We start from the raw sequence: 18,713 nt of genomic DNA, 5'->3' as shown, positions 1-18,713 counted from the left end.
ATGTTGATTTCTGTTCAAGGCTGGTGAATTAACACTCTGCATGTGCACATACATTTCATACATGCTATTTGTTACTCAAGGAGGGGCTGTTGTTTCAGTGATTGTCTTGATTTACATTTGGCATTGCTATTTGACAATGAAGCAACATGGAAGTGAACTATAGCAAGTACAACACATGAACAGTATGATTTGGCTATTGACATTTGAGTGTTCTGTTTAGACTCAATAAGTGTTATGTGTTGCTCAATATGTGTTTGAAAGACAGTTGCGTCTCAGCGTGGAATTCCGTTCTTTCATTTGTTGCCACATTTCTTTGGTAAATAAGAAAGAAAACATTCTAGTATAACAGAACATATTGTATTATTTTCTGATTGTCTTGAAAATGTTGTGAATATTTGACACTATCTGGGCCTTTTGCCGGTCCCTTTGTGATAGATATAAGTGCCAGGTCACTAAAGACCCGAGGTATGGAATAATGTTCTGTGAAACACCCATGCATTTAGGGTTAAAGCCAAAAAATCGATTTGTGATTTCTTGGGTTCTTCAACAACCTCTTGAAATGAAAGGAACTTGAATCAGGCCTTTAGTTCACAGCTCAAGCTGGTGTCTCTTGAGAAATGACCAAGCTGGCATTCTAGAGCACACCACAGCACCCTACGTAGCAACGGCACATAGTACAGACCCAACCCTAAGGTATTAACTTCACTAGCTGATGATCTTGCAAAGATCTGTACAGTTCTACATGTCTACAGTCCACTGAGAAGAAGCCAGGCTTCTCAAGGTTTGGCACTCCAGTTAATATTCACGGCACACTCTACATTAGTCCTTTTACAGAAGGGGCAGGAGGGAACACATCCACAGCTACCCCCTTATCTACATCATCATCATCGTGTGCACGTCCATGCAGCTCAACCGTGCATGCATCAGCCGCACTCACCAACCGTAACGTCTTCAGAAAGTCACGCTCCCTTGGCTTACCCGCGGGAAGGAGAGCGCGAGAGAGAAAGACACACGTACAAACACAGAGACAGGTGGACACGTGAATGATGGACAGAAGAAATGAGAAGGACAGAATACGTGGAGGAGAAGAAAGAGGGCATAAACAAAAGAAGAGGGGACAGAGTTCTCTACAATGATGGGGGGGGATTAATGACAGGATGAAACTGACTGCTTTGGAAGAATTCTCAGATGAATCTCAATCAATCTTTTGTTAAAGAGTGCCTTACTGATGAATTCACTTTGGATAAAAGTCGGCGAAATTAATAAATGATTTGATTTGAACTGAATTTATTTCATTACTTTTACTTGAACTGAATTGAGATAAACTGATTTGATTTGAACTAAATAATTTGATTTAATTTGAATGGACTTTATTAGTTTTTTATTTGAACTAAATTGATTTGTTTGATTTGAACTAAACTGATTTGACTTTAATTGATTCAATTATATTAACCATATTTCTATTGTTTTTCAATATATTTTATTAACAATATCTGAAAGACTCGTAACAGAATTATCCCAAAAAGGATCAAAAACAAGAATTGATTTTAAATTATTTGATTTGTACTGAATGATTTGATTTGAACTTAATTGATTTAATGTTTGATTTGTATTTAACTGAATTGATTTTAATTTGAACTGAATTGATTTTGTTTTCATATTTGTATTTGTATTGTTTTTCAATACATTTTATTAACAATGACTTAAACAGACTCATAACACTATTATTAAAAAAAATATATATATTTGATTTAAACATTTGATTTTAACTGAATTATTACAAAATTAATTAGATTTTAACTAATTTGCTCTTCGCTGAAATTTGATGAACTACTTTTATTACTGTAAGTATTCAAATAAACTATGAATTATTAATTATTCTAATTAATACTACTAATAATACAATACTAATAATGATAATAATAATCATCATCATCATCATATTAATATAATAAAAATAATTATAATATTATCGGCAATACGATTTTCATTTGGGAAGGAATCAATCATCAATTTAGGTCACATGCTGTTCATCTTTGATATGACCTGTTGTAAAATAGTTTATAAAATCCACTTTTTTACCCATCCATATTGGTATTCATGGTATTCAAAATTCCTCTAAAGTTTTGCAACACATTACACACCTGTCATTACACAACATTATTATTGAAATATATCATTTTACAAAAGAACAGGCAGGAAACACAGAGGAACAGAATTACAGGATGTGATCTTCATGTAAAGCTGACTGAAGTGTAAATACCACTTGTATGATCTATGAATGCTTCGTTGTGCACTAGTGTGTAAATAAACATGCATTTTAACAGATTACACTATTAACACTGATGTGCTAGCTGCAGTTAGGTATCAGTTACATCACTACGATTAGCAAAGCTTATCAGTGTTGCATGTTTAATTGGAATGTAACACATAAACACACAAGTGGACTGATGTGTATGATGAATCTAACATGCCCCATAAAAAGCAATGTGAGGTTACAGCATGTGACTGTACATATGTTCAAGTATTTCAAGACTGCTTGAAGGTTTTATGCGTCTTACACACTACACGACTTTCAAGACGTCGGATCGTGGTACCGTTCATGTTACACAACTGTCTGTCTTGTCATGGAAGTCGTAGCGTTTTCAAATTACACAACGAATCGGCGACAGGGGTGAACACATTACAGAACTTTCTGCCTGGACTCCAAATTACGTTTCACAACACAACGAGATGGGAAAACAAATGCATGATCATATGTTATGCCTTTCAGAATATGATGTGTATGTTTTAAATCATATATTTTATTGGTTACAATATGAAAAAGTAGCTCCTACTGAAAAATCGACCTATTTGTTTACCTGACTGTGCAAGACAATTGGCAGTTTCACTCCAACTCTTCTCTTTCTCCACCCGGTTGTGCTACAGTTCAGATGAAACATCAAATATGCACTGGTGCTCCTGCCAATGATCCACTAATTTTTCCTCCATTTCTTTGGTCTAATGACACCGCAGCCATGCTAGTTGATGTTCTGTTGCAGGTACATCAGGACTCCTCCCACTGAAACTTCCCATGCCCTGTTTATTGCTCTCTCATTGGCTGTAGGTCAACGCTGCAGTTGTATTCAGTCAAAACATATTTCACATTGCGCAATTTGGAATCGCAGACAGGTCCAGATATTTAACATTCTAGATATCTCGCTGCCATCGGCAATGCATCGGCGCTTCTCTCAAATCGTGTTTTTGATAATTCATACATTGCGATCTCCACAAAACTGTCGGCGAGCGAAAATCAAGCATAAAATCGTGTAGTGTTAACTCAGCATTACACACTTCTCAAGAATGTTTCAGATCACAGAACTGAAGACAGACAGAACAAAGCTTACCAGTGTCTCACCAGACAACACCTCCAGAAGAGAAATCAGGTTATGTCCATCTCGCAAATCCTCATACAAGTCATTCACATGCTTTCGTACCTAAAACAGAGCGAGAAGAGAACATCATGTGACAAATATAATTAATCATTCATCCATACATACATTAGGTAAAAGTTAAATGGGTAAAAAAAAGGCAAATGCAACCTTTGCAAAATTTTTCCTTAGAAATATTTCCAAAAACTGGAATATTAACTAACTTATGAAACTTCACGTTTCTCTAGTGGCTTCAATGGAGCCCCTTAGATCAGTGATTCCCAACCACTTGTAATATATATATATATATATATATATATATATATATATATATATATATATATAAAAACAGCCGAGTGCATACGTTTGCAGGATACTGTGCAACACTAAGTTAACATTGAAGCGTTTCTTTTCTCGTTACTTAATATATAAACTGGCTAAATCTTTTGAATGTATTATTTTATGCACATTTGTTAACAGCAATATATGTTCTTTGCAATAAACAATCGCTACAACATGGTGTTGATTGGTTTATGTTGATTTATTGTGACTTCTTGCGGATGAAGGAGACAACATCGACTTAAATATCAGATGACTTGCAGATTTTTCCCTCTACCTGAAATAATGCTTTTTAAATTTTAATATATTTTAAATTTTGGTAATTTGTTTTCTCAGCCGTGTTGACAGCCCTAGTCCTCATACTTGATGCATGCACACTTGCAGGAGAACTTCCAGTTTTATCAAGCATGCATCAGTTCTCGTGTGAACATGCAAGCGCACCTCAAGCACAAGGACGTGTGAACGAGTAGTAGAGTGACAAGAGAAGCTTTTTGATGAATGAGGACAGAATTTTTGCTTTGTTTCACACCCAAAGAGATTTTATTTCTTCAGAAGGCACAGATTAAACCACTGGAGTCGTATGGATTACTTTTACTCTGCCTTTATGTCCTTTCCAGAGCTTGAAAATGTAGGATTTCACTGAGGTACATTGTACACTGTCAAAAATGACCGTAATTTTAACGGTAAAAGACTGTAAAAATGCTACAGTCAAAACAAATTAATTGATTAACAGGTACATAAATTGAAATATACAGTAAAAAGTTATAATATATTTAAAAAGAAAATACATGTCATTTTACAGTAAAATGCTATTAGATGTTTTTTGTTTTGTTTGTGTGAGTGACACTGAGCACCGTCTCTATGTTAATTGGTCATTGTTCCTGGAAGAGCCAGTATTGATGAACTTCACGTTATCATGTGCTCTTCTGTGATTAACAACATTATAGAGTTCAAAGCAGATTTTTACAGTTTCAGAAAGTTAATGTATCATGTTTATCCTTTAATAATATAACCGGTAATGCACCGTAACATATACAGGCATCCCGTAAAGCCTGAAACTTGTTTACTGTATTTTAAACTGTAAATCTCTGGCATCCACAGCAGTTTTTAAAGCATATGGACAAAAACACCTTATATATTGTTCAAAAAATCTTCAGTTGTGTTTCACAGAGGAAAGAAAGTCATAGTCAAGTGATGAGAGAATTATCATTTTTGAGTGAACTTTGCCTTTCAGGGAATGCAAAATAATTGTAAGAAAATTATTTAACTCCCTGTCCTCCAATGAGCTCCTTAGGCTTCATCACACAAAGTGTAGAGTTATAAAATGTATAATAGCCTACCATATATGAAAACTTCATGACAATATTTTAGATTAAATAGAGTAGAAGCAAAAGTGTGCTTCTGGTATGGTGTTCTATGAGTAAAATGTACACACTTGAACCAAATTTGCACATAATTCACACAAATGACCAAAAAAATGTATATGACATCTACATTATTTCAAGTCTTTTTGTTTTTTATTGTTCAATGTACACAAACCCACTTGTATCACTTTATCGGCCTCACGTTACAATGCAACAGGGGAATTTATGACAGTTCTGTCATTGTATTTTAAGACTTGCGGGGATCCTTTCAAATGGAATCATTATCCAGTGACTAATGATTAAAACACCAAAGATTCAAAGAGATAAGACACTCCCCCACTGCCGTTTTTCCTTCATAAGACAAAGGACCAGACCCCACCCATTTTATGAGAGTGAATACGAGATACTGTTGTCTTTTAAACTGTTCACACTCATTGCCAGTCTTCATTAAAGGTCAAACCTGTTGTTATCAGATCTTTGTTAATATTGAAAAAAGCTGCGATATGTTTAGGGTTTGCTACCTTATAAGAAGATACATCACAATTACTGTCTCTGCAATCAAACTGTCAAATGATTTGTCTTGCATCATATTGTCCAGCAAACCATTCATCATTGCGACTTTCAAATATTCAATAATGACGGTTGGTGGCCTTTTTCACAAAGAGTGTATTCTGAGTCATCATTAGGGTTGGGAACTGAAAACTGGTTCTAACCCAGTTTTTACCTCTAAAAATGAATAAAACTAAATTGAATGAATGACTGAATTAAATATATGAACAATTTATTTTTTTTATTTGTTAATAAAAAAAAAAAAATGTAATTAAATAATGTGGAGTGGTGGTGGCGTAGTGGGCTTAAGCACATAACTGTTAATCAGAAGGTTGCCGGTTCAATCTCCACCATTGTGTCCTTGAGCAAGGCACTTAACTCCAGGTTGCTCCGGGGGGATTGTCCCTGTAATAAGTGCACTGTAAGTCGCTTTGGATAAAAGCGTCTGCCAAATGCATAAATGTAATGTAAATGTAATAAATATATAGTTAGAACCCATTATTAGATTGTGTCACAGCTCCAGCGAGTTTGTCGGTTTGTTTTGTATGTTTTGTCATTTTCTCTTCCTCACGTCTCCTAGGCGCAGCCGCCATGCATGATCAGCATTTCCATGGGAACACTGATTGTTCCGGGGGAACGATGATCATGCCACTGATTACCATGCGAGCAACAACTGTTCTCCCCTAATTCACTCCCTTCTTAAGCCCTTTGTGTTGTCAGTATCTTTGCTAGATTGTTTTTTGATGTTGAGTACTAACCGCACTCTCTCTGACTAGTTGGTCTTGTCTCGTGTATCTATATGTTGCCTGCGTGTCAGGTGTGTGGTTGCCTTCCTGTATTACTGCATGTCAGCTGGTCTTCCACGGAGGATACCACATCTCTGTCCACGTGTCGGGAGTTAAGTTCACCCATCTCTGCTGGCCGTTGTTCTGCATCTCACTAAGCTTCAACAGAGGATCTGATCCTGACTTCCACAACGCACACACTCATCCTACGAACACACTCTTCAAGGATTTCACCTTGCCTGTCTATCTACCTGCTGCTGCAGCCGGTGTCGGGATTTTCTACATTCCTTAACCCAGTGACTGCTCATCATTACTGTTAATAAATCCTTTGAACTTTTCCTCTGCTCTTGGATATGTTTGTCTCACTATTGTTCGTTACAAGATTGTGCCGCCTCTGTACCAGGTCTGTGTAAACAAAACTATTGCAAAAACAGAACAAAATTTCTGATGTGTTTTATCTGTTCCGTTTATATCAGAAATGATCTCATTTAGTTACAGGCTACTGAAGGCAGTAAATACACTAGCTGGTCTGAAAACACATTACTTACATTTAAAAAATATATATATATGCTTGTATGTGGCTCATCGTTCATATTGCGGAGGCTTTCTGGTGAAAGTAACACTCTGGGCCCTATTTTAACAGCACTAACACCAAGCGCAGTGCTATGCTTTAAGTCATAAGCGCAGAGTCAGTGGGCATGGCCATGAAGTTTTGGTATTTTCGTGGAAGCATGCGCTAGGGCTGTGTGAAATTGCTCATGCAAAGCGCTAATGGGCTGGGTCAAGTGCAATTTAATTCTGAGGTGCTCCTCCAGTTATTGCACCATCCACACACTATTATTTAGTCCATTCCTTCAAACACCAGTGATATAAACAAAGACTACACAGTCATAAGAAGTTAGTAGTGTAAGTGGGCCATATGATGTATGATTGACTGATGTTCCTTTGTGCATTAACTTCATCCTTATTGAATGTCAGGCATATTTCTATAATAGTTACATGCTCCTTTTATATGCAGAGAAAATGTGGTTCCAGATTTGGATGTAGGCACTGTTAAAATGATAGAGAATGTAAGTGTTATCTATCATATTGATCAAGTGTGATTATTTGTGAACCGAAAGTGTCACAGAAGCACCACAAAATGGCTTGGTTAAGTCAAGTCTAGTCAAGTGGTTTTTATTGTCGTTTCAACCATATACAGTTAGTACAGTACACAGCAAAACGAGACAATGTTCCTCCAGGACCATGGTGCTACATAAAAACAACAAAGGACCAACACAGGACCACATGAGACAACACAACGAAATAAAATACCTATATATAAAACCTATATATACCTATAGAAAGTGCACGTGCAAACATGTGCAAAAAGTACGGGACAGTACAACAAATTTCTGACAATGAACAGGACAATAGACAGTGCAGCGCCGACCAGTACTCAGTAGTGCAAAAAGATGACAGTTTCTAAAAATGTAAACATAACATACTATGAGATAGTGTTCTATGCACATAGCAGTTATTGAGGTAGCAGACAGTTATAAAGTGACAGTAATTAAAGTGCAACTCAGGACACGTGTGTGTCAAACCAGTCTCTGAGTATTAAGGAGTCTGATGGCTTGGGGAATGAAGCTGTTACACAGTCTGGCCGTGAGGGCCCGAATGCTTCGGTACCTCTTGCCAGACGGGAGGAGGGTAAAGAGTTTGTGTGAGGGGTGTGTGGGGTCGTCCACAATGCTGCTTGCTTTGCGGATACAGTGTTTTTTGTAAATGTCTTTGATGGAGGGAAGAGAGACCCCAATGATCTTCTCAGCTGTCCTCACTATCCTCTGCAGGGCTTTGCGGTCTGAAACGGTGCAAGTCCCAAACCAGGCAGTGATGCAGCTGCTCAGGATGCTCTCAATAGTCCCTCTATAGAATGTAGTGAGGATGGGGGTTGGGAGATGTGCTTTCCTCAGCCTTCGAAGAAAGTAGAGATGCTGCTGGGCTTTCTTGGTGATAGAGCTGGTGTTGAGGGACCAGGTGAGGTTCTCCGCCAAGTGAACACCAAGGAATTTGGTGCTTTGACGATCTCCACAGAGGAGCCGTCGATGTTCAGCGGAGTGTGTTCACCTTGTGCTCTCCTAAAGTCAACAACCATCTCTTTTGTTTTGTCGACATTCAGAGACAGGTTGTTGGCTCTACACCAGTTCGTCAGCCGCTGCACCTCCTCTCTGTATGCTGACTCGTCGTTCTTGCTGATGAGACCCACCACGGTCGTGTCATCGGCGAACTTGATGATGTGATTCAAGCTGTGCATTGCTGCACAGTCGTGAGTCAGCAGAGTGAACAGCAGTGGACTGAGCAAACAGCCCTGGGGGGCCCCAGTGCTCAGTGTGGTGGTGGTGGAGATGCTGTTCCCGATCCAGACTGACTGAGGTCTCCCAGTCAGGAAGTCCAGGATCCAGTTGCAGAGGGAGGTGTCCAGGCCCAGCAGGTTCAGCTTTCCAATCAGGTGCTGGGGAATGATTGTGTTGAATGCTGAGCTGAAATCTATGAACAGCATTCGAACGTATGAGTCCTTATTGTCTAGGTGGGTGAGGGCCAGATGGAGGGTTGTGGCGATGGCATCGTCCGTTGAACGGTTTGAACGATACGCAAACTGCAGTGGGTCTAGTGAGGGGGGCAGCTGGGTCTTAATCTGCCTCATGACGAGCCTCTCGAAGCACTTCATGATGATGGTTGTAAGTGCGACGGGACGGTAGTCATTGAGGCAGGACACTGAAGACTTCTTTGGCATGGGGATGATGGTGGTGGCCTTGAAGCAAGTTGGAACGACGGTAAGAACATCTGCTAGCTGGTCTGCACATCCTCTGAGCACTCTGCCAGGAATGTTGTCTGGTCCAGCAGCCTTCCGTGGGTTGACTCTACGTAGAGTTTTCCTCACATCTGCCGTGGTAAGACAGAGCACCTGGTCGTTGGGAGGAGGGGTGGACTTCCTCGCCATCACGTCGTTCTGCACTTCAAACCGAGCGTAGAAGTCGTTCAGCGCATCTGGAAGGAAGGCATCTTTGTCACAGGCAACTGATGTTGTCCTGTAGTTGGTGATGGCCTGGATGCCCTGCCACATGCGCCGCGTGTCACCGCTGTCCTGGAAGTGACTGTGGATTCTGGGCGTGTGCGCGCTTTGCCTCTCTGATTGCCCGTGACAGTTTGGCCCTAGCTGTTCTTAGGGCTGCCTTATCGCCTGCTCTGAAGGCGGAGTCTCGGGACCTCAGCAGCGTGCGCACCTCCGCAGTCATCCACGGCTTCTGGTTGGAGCGTGTGGTGATGGTCTTGGAGAAAGTGACTTCATCAATGCACTTGCTGATGTAGCATGTCACTGATGCTGTGTATTCCTCCAAGTTGGTAGAATCGCCATATGTTGCAGCCTCCCTGAACATGTGCCAGTGAGTACACTCAAAACAGTCCTGAAGTGCGTCTGACGAGCGGTCTGTATGCTGGAATTAACATAACAGAGATGTGGTCTGAGTAGCCAAGGTGGGGGCGGGGGGAATGTAAACTCCGGTTATGCAAACAGTGGTGAATTCCCGTGGTAGATAAAAAGGTCTGCATCTAACAGTCACAAGCTCCAACAGAGATGAACAGTAACTAGAGACTAGCATAGAGTTCTTGCACCATTCCGTGTTGATGTAAACACACAAGCCACCACCGCGAGTCTTACCGCGAGAGAGCTGTATTTCTGTCAGCACGAAGCGAGGCGAGCCCGTCTAGCTGAATGGCGGCATCCGGAACTCTGTCGCTGAGCCACGTCTCCGTGAAAACAAAGACGCAGCAGTCTCTAAACTCACGCTGCGTAGCCTGCTGGAGTCGGATATAGTCCAGTTTATTGTCCAGGGAGCAAACATTTGAAAGCAGGATAGACGGGAGAGCCGGCCGGCTAGGGTTTGTTTTTAGCCTAGCATGGACCCCGCCCTCTTTCCGCGCTTCGCTCGCGACACCGCTTACGACGTCCTCTCCCCCGGCCACCGGCATCAGGCGACGCCGAGGGCTGGAGGCCTGGTCTCCGCAGCAAGCCGAGTACGCGTAGCGCCTCCTGCAGGTCATCATGCAGCTTGGTTTTTGCATGAGTCTTATATTTCAGTAGTGTCTGGCGATGGTAGACACGAACACCGGTTGCTCCGATGTCCATGTGTTGCAAAAGTCGGGCTTTTTTAACAAAAATAGCACCATTGGTTACTTCAGCATTTGCGTTTTTCATCTCAAATCAAATTTTTATGACACTATGGGTTAGGTTTAGTTTTAAGGTTTAGGGTAGGGAGGTTAGTTTTGTTGATTTAAAACTTGATAGACCATTAACCTTTAAAACCTCATCTACTGAGGAGAACATTAAACTTGCTTGAACTGCAGAGGTATATACAGAAGCAAATTCATATAATTTAGCAAAAATTTCAATTTTTTCAAGTTTTTATTTTTTATTTTCAACTATTTCTTTGTCAAAAATTTGAAAATAATCTTTTTTTTATAACAGTTCACATCTGTAGTCATCATTATACAATGAATGACCTCTCACGCTGTGTTGATGGCCTTCCAGTTGTTCCCTTCAATAATCACTAATGCCCCCCTGTGATGAACTCTTATCTGAATCTTACACTTCTACAGCTCCAGGGGTATAAACATTCTCCCTCTGCTTCACACCGCCTACGTTATCCCCCATTTGCCCTGATTACCACGCTGTTAAAGTCACCTCTCTGCCTTACTGACCTGCTTTCACCCAGGTCCTCTTGTTCATAATCCCCAACGACCACAGCTGCATGACTAAAATAGATCTTCTAACTGCAGTTCTAGGTCAGTCTGTTACTCTTTACTGTGTGCTGCTTCTACTCAATGTCAGGCCAAAGAAATAGTAGCAAAAAGGTGAGCACCAATTATGCAGGAAGATTTTTAAGGATTAAGTGACAGGCTGAGGTAATTTCTGGAAGATAACTTTCTGTAAAATCTTTCTAAAAGAGCTTACATTAACATTCTTTCATTAGGACTTGACAATATAATGAATGTTTTCAATACATAATTACATACAATCAGTGTATGATTTGTTAAAAACCATCAATGTAAATGTCATCATTGAAATTTGTATGTAGTAATTCAGATTACGGTGTAATTCATATCAAAAGCAGTCTCAAATTATTATACTGTAGACTAAAATCATTTCAATCAAAATAATGTACTGTATTGACAATTATTTTATTGTCTTATTTACTGTAAATTTGTCATTTGGGGGTATTAGTATAAGCTGTAAAATATTTAGCTGCAGGGCTAACATTAGCTAACAAATAACAAATTTGATCATCAGCCATCTGTTAAGATATATTTCTGGACTTGAGCCTTCCAGTCAGGCTGTGACGTTTTAAAGATTTCAGAGTTTTGTACCTTCTATAAATGCCCAGGTTAAGGTTAAAATTTGGTGAATCTAAACTGCTGTGAGCCCTTGACTTTAAATATCATTGTTTCTCAAGTTCTCAGTGAGTCTGAAGATGTTGGTCATGTATGTTTTTCCTCAAGCTTTAAATGCAGTTATGTGTATATTTACCCATGTGAAAGAGAAAATACTTTTGATAAGGGTATACAAGCATGTACTATTATTATGTGAAAAGAATGAAGGGGAGAAGTTGTGTTTTTAAGTGTTTTTGGACACTGCAGTCTCTCGTTCCGGAACATATTTTTGGGAGGGGCATAAATAATTACATAATGTGAACAGATTGTCCATATTTTTAATTCAAAAGTGTAATATAGGATAACAGACTTGCTACATGTCATTATTTGTGTTGTATTTTGGTAGGTATTCCAGGTTTTCCAATGAACTTCTTCAAGTAATCTCATATGGGCTACATCATCCTGTATGCATATGTTTAATTTTTCTTGACAATCAGCACAGCTTTAAATATTCTGATGGGTTATTTGAGTGTGACATCAGTGTGTGAATGCAGTGAGTTTATGCACCCATCTCTGGGATATCCACAGATATCCCTTATCCTGTGCAAATCGCAAGTAAACATAAAAACGAATCACATCCTAATAGGGCTTAACTTAATAGCACCATCTACTAATGCATTCAGTCTGACTAGAAACAGGGATAAAAATGAATGACCAGAAGGGAGATATGAATAGCTCAGGGAATTCCCAAGACCCAAGCCATTTTAACAAAAGGCTGAAAACAAGATTTTTGCTTATTACACGGCTCTCTGTAATACTCGATTCTGATTGTTAAATGGCGCCATCTAGCGGTCTGTTATTTCTCAGTAACAACCGCATGTCCACGTATCAGACCACTGATCCGGGTTCTGCGTGCTGTCTCTCCTGCTTCTCGGATCACTGTGCAATCTCTACAAGTTAGCTAATAAAATAATTTGAACTCAAATCAATGTTTCATGAGCATTTATTTGGCAAGTAGTCTTGTAATAAGATGCATAATGAACAGTAATAAGTAATAAGCAGGATAATGTAGTCAGCCGACTGTAACACCAATTTGCGATCAAGCACCACTTCGGGGCGTTGAGATGCCTGGTAGAAGGGGCTCTGGCTTGGTTGATCGTGTCTACGACGGTAGGTGAGTCGTGGCATGTGGCAGGAGCGTACGCCGCCTTGGCGATTTATTTGTTTACCACGGTGGTGTTGTCTGACCTGACTAGGACATGTTTGTCCCGAATTAATGGGAGGAACTTCCGCAGGGCAAAGAAAACAGTCAGCAACTCCAGGCAATTGATATGCCAGCGCAGTAGGGCCCCTCTCCAACGGTCCGCAGCTGCGTGCCCGTTGCACATGGCACCCCCAAACCAGTCTGGAGGCGGTAGCCGTGACCATGACGCATCGGGACATCTGCTGCAAGGGTACTCCTGCCCGTAGAAAGCAGAGGTCTGTCCAGGGTTTGAATGTCTGGCGGCAGGCGGGGGTGATCATCACACGGCGCATGCCACGGCGCCATGCTCGTCTCGGGACTCGAGTCTGAAGCCAGTGCTGAAGCGGTCTCATATGCATCAACCCCAGCGGCGCGACTGCCGCGGAGGATGCTATATGCCCCAGGAGCCTCTGGAAGAGTTTTAAAGGGACCTTTGTGCCTGGCCTGAACTTGGCGAGGCATTTCAGCACCGATTGCGCACGCTTGTTGGTAAGGCGTGCTGACATTGAGACTGAGTCTAACTCCATACATAGGAAAGAGCTTGCTCTTTTCTCGGTTGACCTGAAGCCCCATGCGGCTGAGGTGCCTGAGCACCTGGTCTCTGTGAGCGCATAGTAACTCTCGGGAGTGGGCTAGTATGAGCCAGTCGTCGAGGTAATTGAGTATGCATATACTGCAGTGAAGCAGATGCCCACGAAGGGGGGCGGGGGCCTGGCAAACGGAATTGCATAACTGGGTCGGATGGTCCGGGCCAGCCAGCGTGACGGGTTGGGAAGTGAAAGCCACGCATCCAATCTCCGTGCTAGGGGCACCAAAGGGACGAGTATTTTTGATGTACCCGGCAGGGCGTCCTCTGAACTCATTGGAGGGGGGCGGCAAATGAAATTAATTCAACAAAAGATTCTCCTCCCAGCCCTCCACCGGGGGATGGAGTGGTCTTACCATCTCTGGAGCTAACATCTCGGGCTCTGGGTCGAACGTCTCAGGAGCGCCTGGGAGCCTTCCGGGTCCTCGAGGGGGTCCATGAGATGGGGGCGTCTGCTTCCTGCGGGGCGCTCGACGCGTGGGCTGAGAGCTGGGCCCAGGTTGAGGCAGAGCAGCCTGGTGCTTCTTTGCAGGGGGACACCCTTGGTGAGCAGACGGGGCATGGGGCATGGCAGCAGACTTGCGGCGGGGCAGGATGTGAGAGATAGCCTCCGTCTGTTTCTTCATCGCGGAGAACTGCTGGGCGAAGTCCTCAACAGTGTTGCCGAAGAGGCCGAACTGGGAGACTGGGGCGTCGAGAAAGTGAGTCTTGTCGGTCTCACTCATCTCGACCAAGTTCAGCCACAGATGACTTTCCTGGACCACGAGCGTGGCCATCGCCTGCCCGAGTGACTGCGCTGCGACCTTCGTGGCTCTAAGGGCGAGGTCAGTCGCTGAGCGCAGTTCCTGCAGCACATCGGGAACAGGGCTACCCACGTGCAGCTCTTTGAGCACCTTGGCCTGGTGGACTTGCAGGAGGGCCACGGCGTGCAGTGCGGAAGCGGCATGTCCGGCGGCACTGGAGGCCTTCGCGGTCAGCGAGGATGTTGTCCTTCAGGCCTTGGAAGGGAGCACAGGGTGACCCCACCAGGTGGTAGGGTTTCCGGAACACAGGTGGAGCGCAACAGTCCTATCCACCGGGGGAATCACCATGTACCCGTGGGCTGCTCTGCCGTCGAGGGTAGCAAGAGCGGAGAGAGTGGCTAAGTGACGAGTGGAGATGGGTGCTCTCCACGATGACAGCAGCTCATCATTCACCTCCGGGAAAAATGTGACCGGGGGGGTGTGGCTGTGAGCAGCGCCCAGACGCCAGGAACCAGTCATCCAACCGCAATGGCTGTGGGGAAGACGGAGGGTGAACCCACGGTCATCTGAGCGTCAGCCTCAGCCTGGGAGTGCTGGCCCGAAGGCTGCAGCCCAGGGGAGTCATCCGCATCAGATACCGCGCTCTACAATGCAGCGGCGAGCTCATCCACCTCGAGCTCCAGAGGATAGGCAGGCTGGCTGTAAGGCGAGCCGCTGTTGCCTCGAGCATGGACGGGAGTTAACGAGCATGCCAGGGGCGGGTGGTCCGAGGGGGCATACCCGGCGGAGCTGCACCCGCTGCCATCCCCAGATCGCCTCCAGCGCCAGCCGCATCCTCCTCAATCCCGTGGGAAGGAGCAATGCGGGGCCGGCTGGAGGCGGCTGGAGTGGCTTGCTTTCTATTGAAAGCGATCAGCGGCCGCAACGTTGCCATGGTCATGCCCTCGCAGTGAGAGCATGAACCATCCACAAACACAGCCTCGGTGTGATCGCTGCCCACACACACGAGACAATGCCTGTGTCTGTCTGAAGCAGAAAGCACTCTACCACATCCAGGAACTACACAGAGGCGGAAAGGAATCTTTAAAAAGACGCGTCCTGAAAAGGACGTTCAACACCACTGTGTATTGCTCTTTTAGAGAAATCAGTCTTTTAAATAACTCTTTAGAGTTTGTTTTCTGCGCTGCCGAAGCACCCAGGGGCAAATTGCACTGCCGTGCAAAGAAGGAGAAATAGCTGCTATAATGCACCGTCAATCCAACAGCATGCAGAGCGTCAGAGGAATACAGGAACAGGTGTGACTCGTAGCAAACAGCATGCACAACCATCGGATCCGAAGAAAATTTCTGAATGAACTCATAGTATTTCCTCGCCTTTATACCCGTATGTCCGGGGGCGGGGTATGCAAATACTATCTGCAAACTTCTCATTGGCCTTTTTTCATAGATCAGAGGCATATTCGGCGCTCAAGAGAGACCCCTAGTGTCGCTTCTCTGACACAACGTCGAGAGAGCAACAGACGGGGAACCTATTAATCAAAGGCATTTTAACCCTTGTGCTAATGCTCACTCAGTAAGAGCAATCAACTGTCAGTATATTGAGAAAAGTTTTTATCAAATCTGATTATGACATCTGCTTTCGAGATTGCCACATCAGCACACAGCAGTACAGCAGTACAGCAGGACCGAAGTCTACTAAACAATGTCTGGACAATAGGTGCCATTAAGTTAAGTTAAGTGAAGCCTTTGTGTTTAACTTAAACACGCAGTAGGGTGGGCCCCGCCTACCCTACTGCGGACATGCACGTGTTCGTCTCTTAACATCATGCCACTTGCCACTTGCCTCCTTGACCTGCTCCATGTCAAATTAAACACCTTTTATTAGGCAACTGATATGACTGGATTCTTCGTCTCGTGTGTGTGTGTGTGTGTGTGTGTGTGTGTGTGTGTGTGTGTGTGTGTGTGTGTGTGTACATGATTTTATATATATTTTTCAAAAGTTGTCCTATTATTCATTCCTTTAGGGGTAAAACATACAAAAAGATATGTGAATGCACTTTTTTTAAACATGTAAAATCCAGATGAGTTAATGTTGATTAAAAATCCAGACATGCTGTTACTTGTCTTGGACTGGCAGATTTGTTGCCTAGGAGAACTAATTTGGGAAAATACTTAAAAGTAAAACATTACTCTTGGCACATACTAGTATACCTGTTATCCAAAATAAAATGAGTTCAGAGATTAAAGAATACATTTTGTCGATGTTTCATGTCAACATGTGAGGAAGGAGGCCCCGCCCACCCTACTGCGGACATGCACATGTTCGTCTCTTAACATCTTGCCACTAAAATGCTTGTATTCGCAGAAGTGTTCTTATAGCTTCCATGCACAGTTTTGATTGAGATTTTATTTATTTTATATGTTTGATTTGAAGTGCGAAAAAACACAAACTTTGAGGGGTAAATTCACTAAACACTTGTGGTGCCTTTGGTATTTTTAGTGGAAAAACCTGCATCTTGTTCAATAACCACCTGCAATCCAGTTTGAAGCAAAATGTAAGAAACAAGTTTATTCTCTGATTATCATGGAATGTTCTGGTATGTGCTTTATTGTTAATAAACTAGCTGTGTTCTAAGATTTTTATGAAAACCAAATGTGCCCTGAAATAACATGTTGACACCCCTGAAAAATTAATGAAGCATTGGTGGACCTTGCAAACAGAAATATAGCGCAGTTCTTCATGTTAACACCTTCTTTTTATCTCTTCATTGTTTGTAGATTGATATAATTAGACATTAAAGACAAAAAATAAGTTTGTCATTCAGAAATCAATAATAGGTTTTGTTCATTCTACTAGGTTTATTTTTAAACATGGCCTTTAAACTTTTGGTATCTCTGACAAGCCCACAATATACACTTTAAACACAGCAGGACATCTCAGAACTGTGGCATGTATGTTCTCAGAGAATTCACACACACACACACACACAGTTGTGTTTCCATGTTTTATGGGGACTTTCCATAGACATAATGGTTTTTATACTGTACAAACTTTATATTCTATCCCCTAAACCTAACCCTACCCCTAAACCTAACCCTCACAGAAAACATTCTGCATTTTTACATTTTCAAAAAACATAATTTAGTATGATTTATAAGCTGTTTTCCTCATGGGGACCGACAAAATGTCCCCACAAGGTCAAAAATTTCGGGTTTTACTATCCTTATGGGGACATTTGGTCCCCACAAAGTGATAAATACACGCTCACACACACACACACACACACACACACACACACACACACACACACACACACACACATACACATTGGGTTTCCATGTTTTATGGGGACTTTCCATAGACATAATGGTTTCCCTTTACAAAAAGCTTCACTACGATGCTGAGCGCTACGGGGAACAACTCTAGCTGTGAACCGAGCTAAAATAGTGTGTGTAACACGTCAATGAACATTGACCGGAATTTATAGCCTCAGCTGATGTAATCATTAGATGCACCTGCGGCCAGGCTATAAATGGATACGTCACCAGGTGTCGTCAAAACTCTTTTTTCAGAGCGATTCTGTTTCTGTGTGTTACACACACCCTGTCAAAACTTTCTTTCCTCTGTTAGGAGTTAGAATCAGTTAGGCAGTGTGCAGTGAACGTTGTTCTCTTTTCTCTTGAGATTATCGAGACCATTTCAAGTGCTAGGGCTCCCTCCACTTGGAACTGATCTGAGTTATTTACTGCCAGTTTGCTTCAGTTCTGGATTGTCTGTAGAAAGAACTGTCAGCGGGCACTTGCCTCGCCACTGCCAGGTTCTATGTGGCCACTGCGGTTTGCCACGGCTTGGTGGCCGGGGTGCCCTCAAAGAGGCATCCTCATTATTGCCCGGGCCTACGAGGCGCGCGGTCAAGCTTCGCCAGTAGGTTTTAGGGCGCACTCTACCAGAGGGCTCTCCTCCTCTAAAACCTTGGCTAGAGGTCTCCCTCTGCAGCACGTTTGTGATGCGGCAGGTTGTCCTCTCCGCACACATTCATTGGATTTTTATAGTTTGGATGTTTTGCCACTCCGGGCTCTTATGCCCTTGAGTCGACATCTCAAGCTCCTGTCTGGACAAGTTTGTGATGCGGCAGGCTGGTCCTCTCCGCTCACATTCATCAGTTTTTATGACAAGTTTGTATTGCAATAGGGTTCTCTTCGCACACATTCATCGAACTTTATGGGTTAGATGCTTTGCTACTCCGGACTCTTATGTCCTTGAGTCGACATCTCAGCCCATGCCT

The 18,713-nt window shown here is 42.7% G+C and overlaps 1 protein-coding gene across 1 annotated transcript in view; it reads right to left on the bottom strand.

Annotated features, from left to right (window-relative positions):
• The window catches only part of LOC127617765 (dystonin-like), a 116,364-nt gene that overhangs the window by 43,306 nt on the left and 54,345 nt on the right, over positions 1–18,713 (bottom strand). The window contains exon 4 of the mRNA XM_052089843.1: positions 3,387–3,476. Coding sequence (XP_051945803.1) covers positions 3,387–3,476 — 90 coding nt within the window. The remainder of the gene's footprint in view (positions 1–3,386; positions 3,477–18,713) is intronic.

The sequence above is a fragment of the Xyrauchen texanus genome, chromosome 24 (genome assembly GCF_025860055.1).
Source record: "Xyrauchen texanus isolate HMW12.3.18 chromosome 24, RBS_HiC_50CHRs, whole genome shotgun sequence".
Lineage (NCBI taxonomy): Eukaryota > Metazoa > Chordata > Actinopteri > Cypriniformes > Catostomidae > Xyrauchen > Xyrauchen texanus.
The sequence above is the reverse complement of the archived record's forward strand: the minus strand, read 5'-3'. Positions and strand labels throughout refer to the sequence as shown.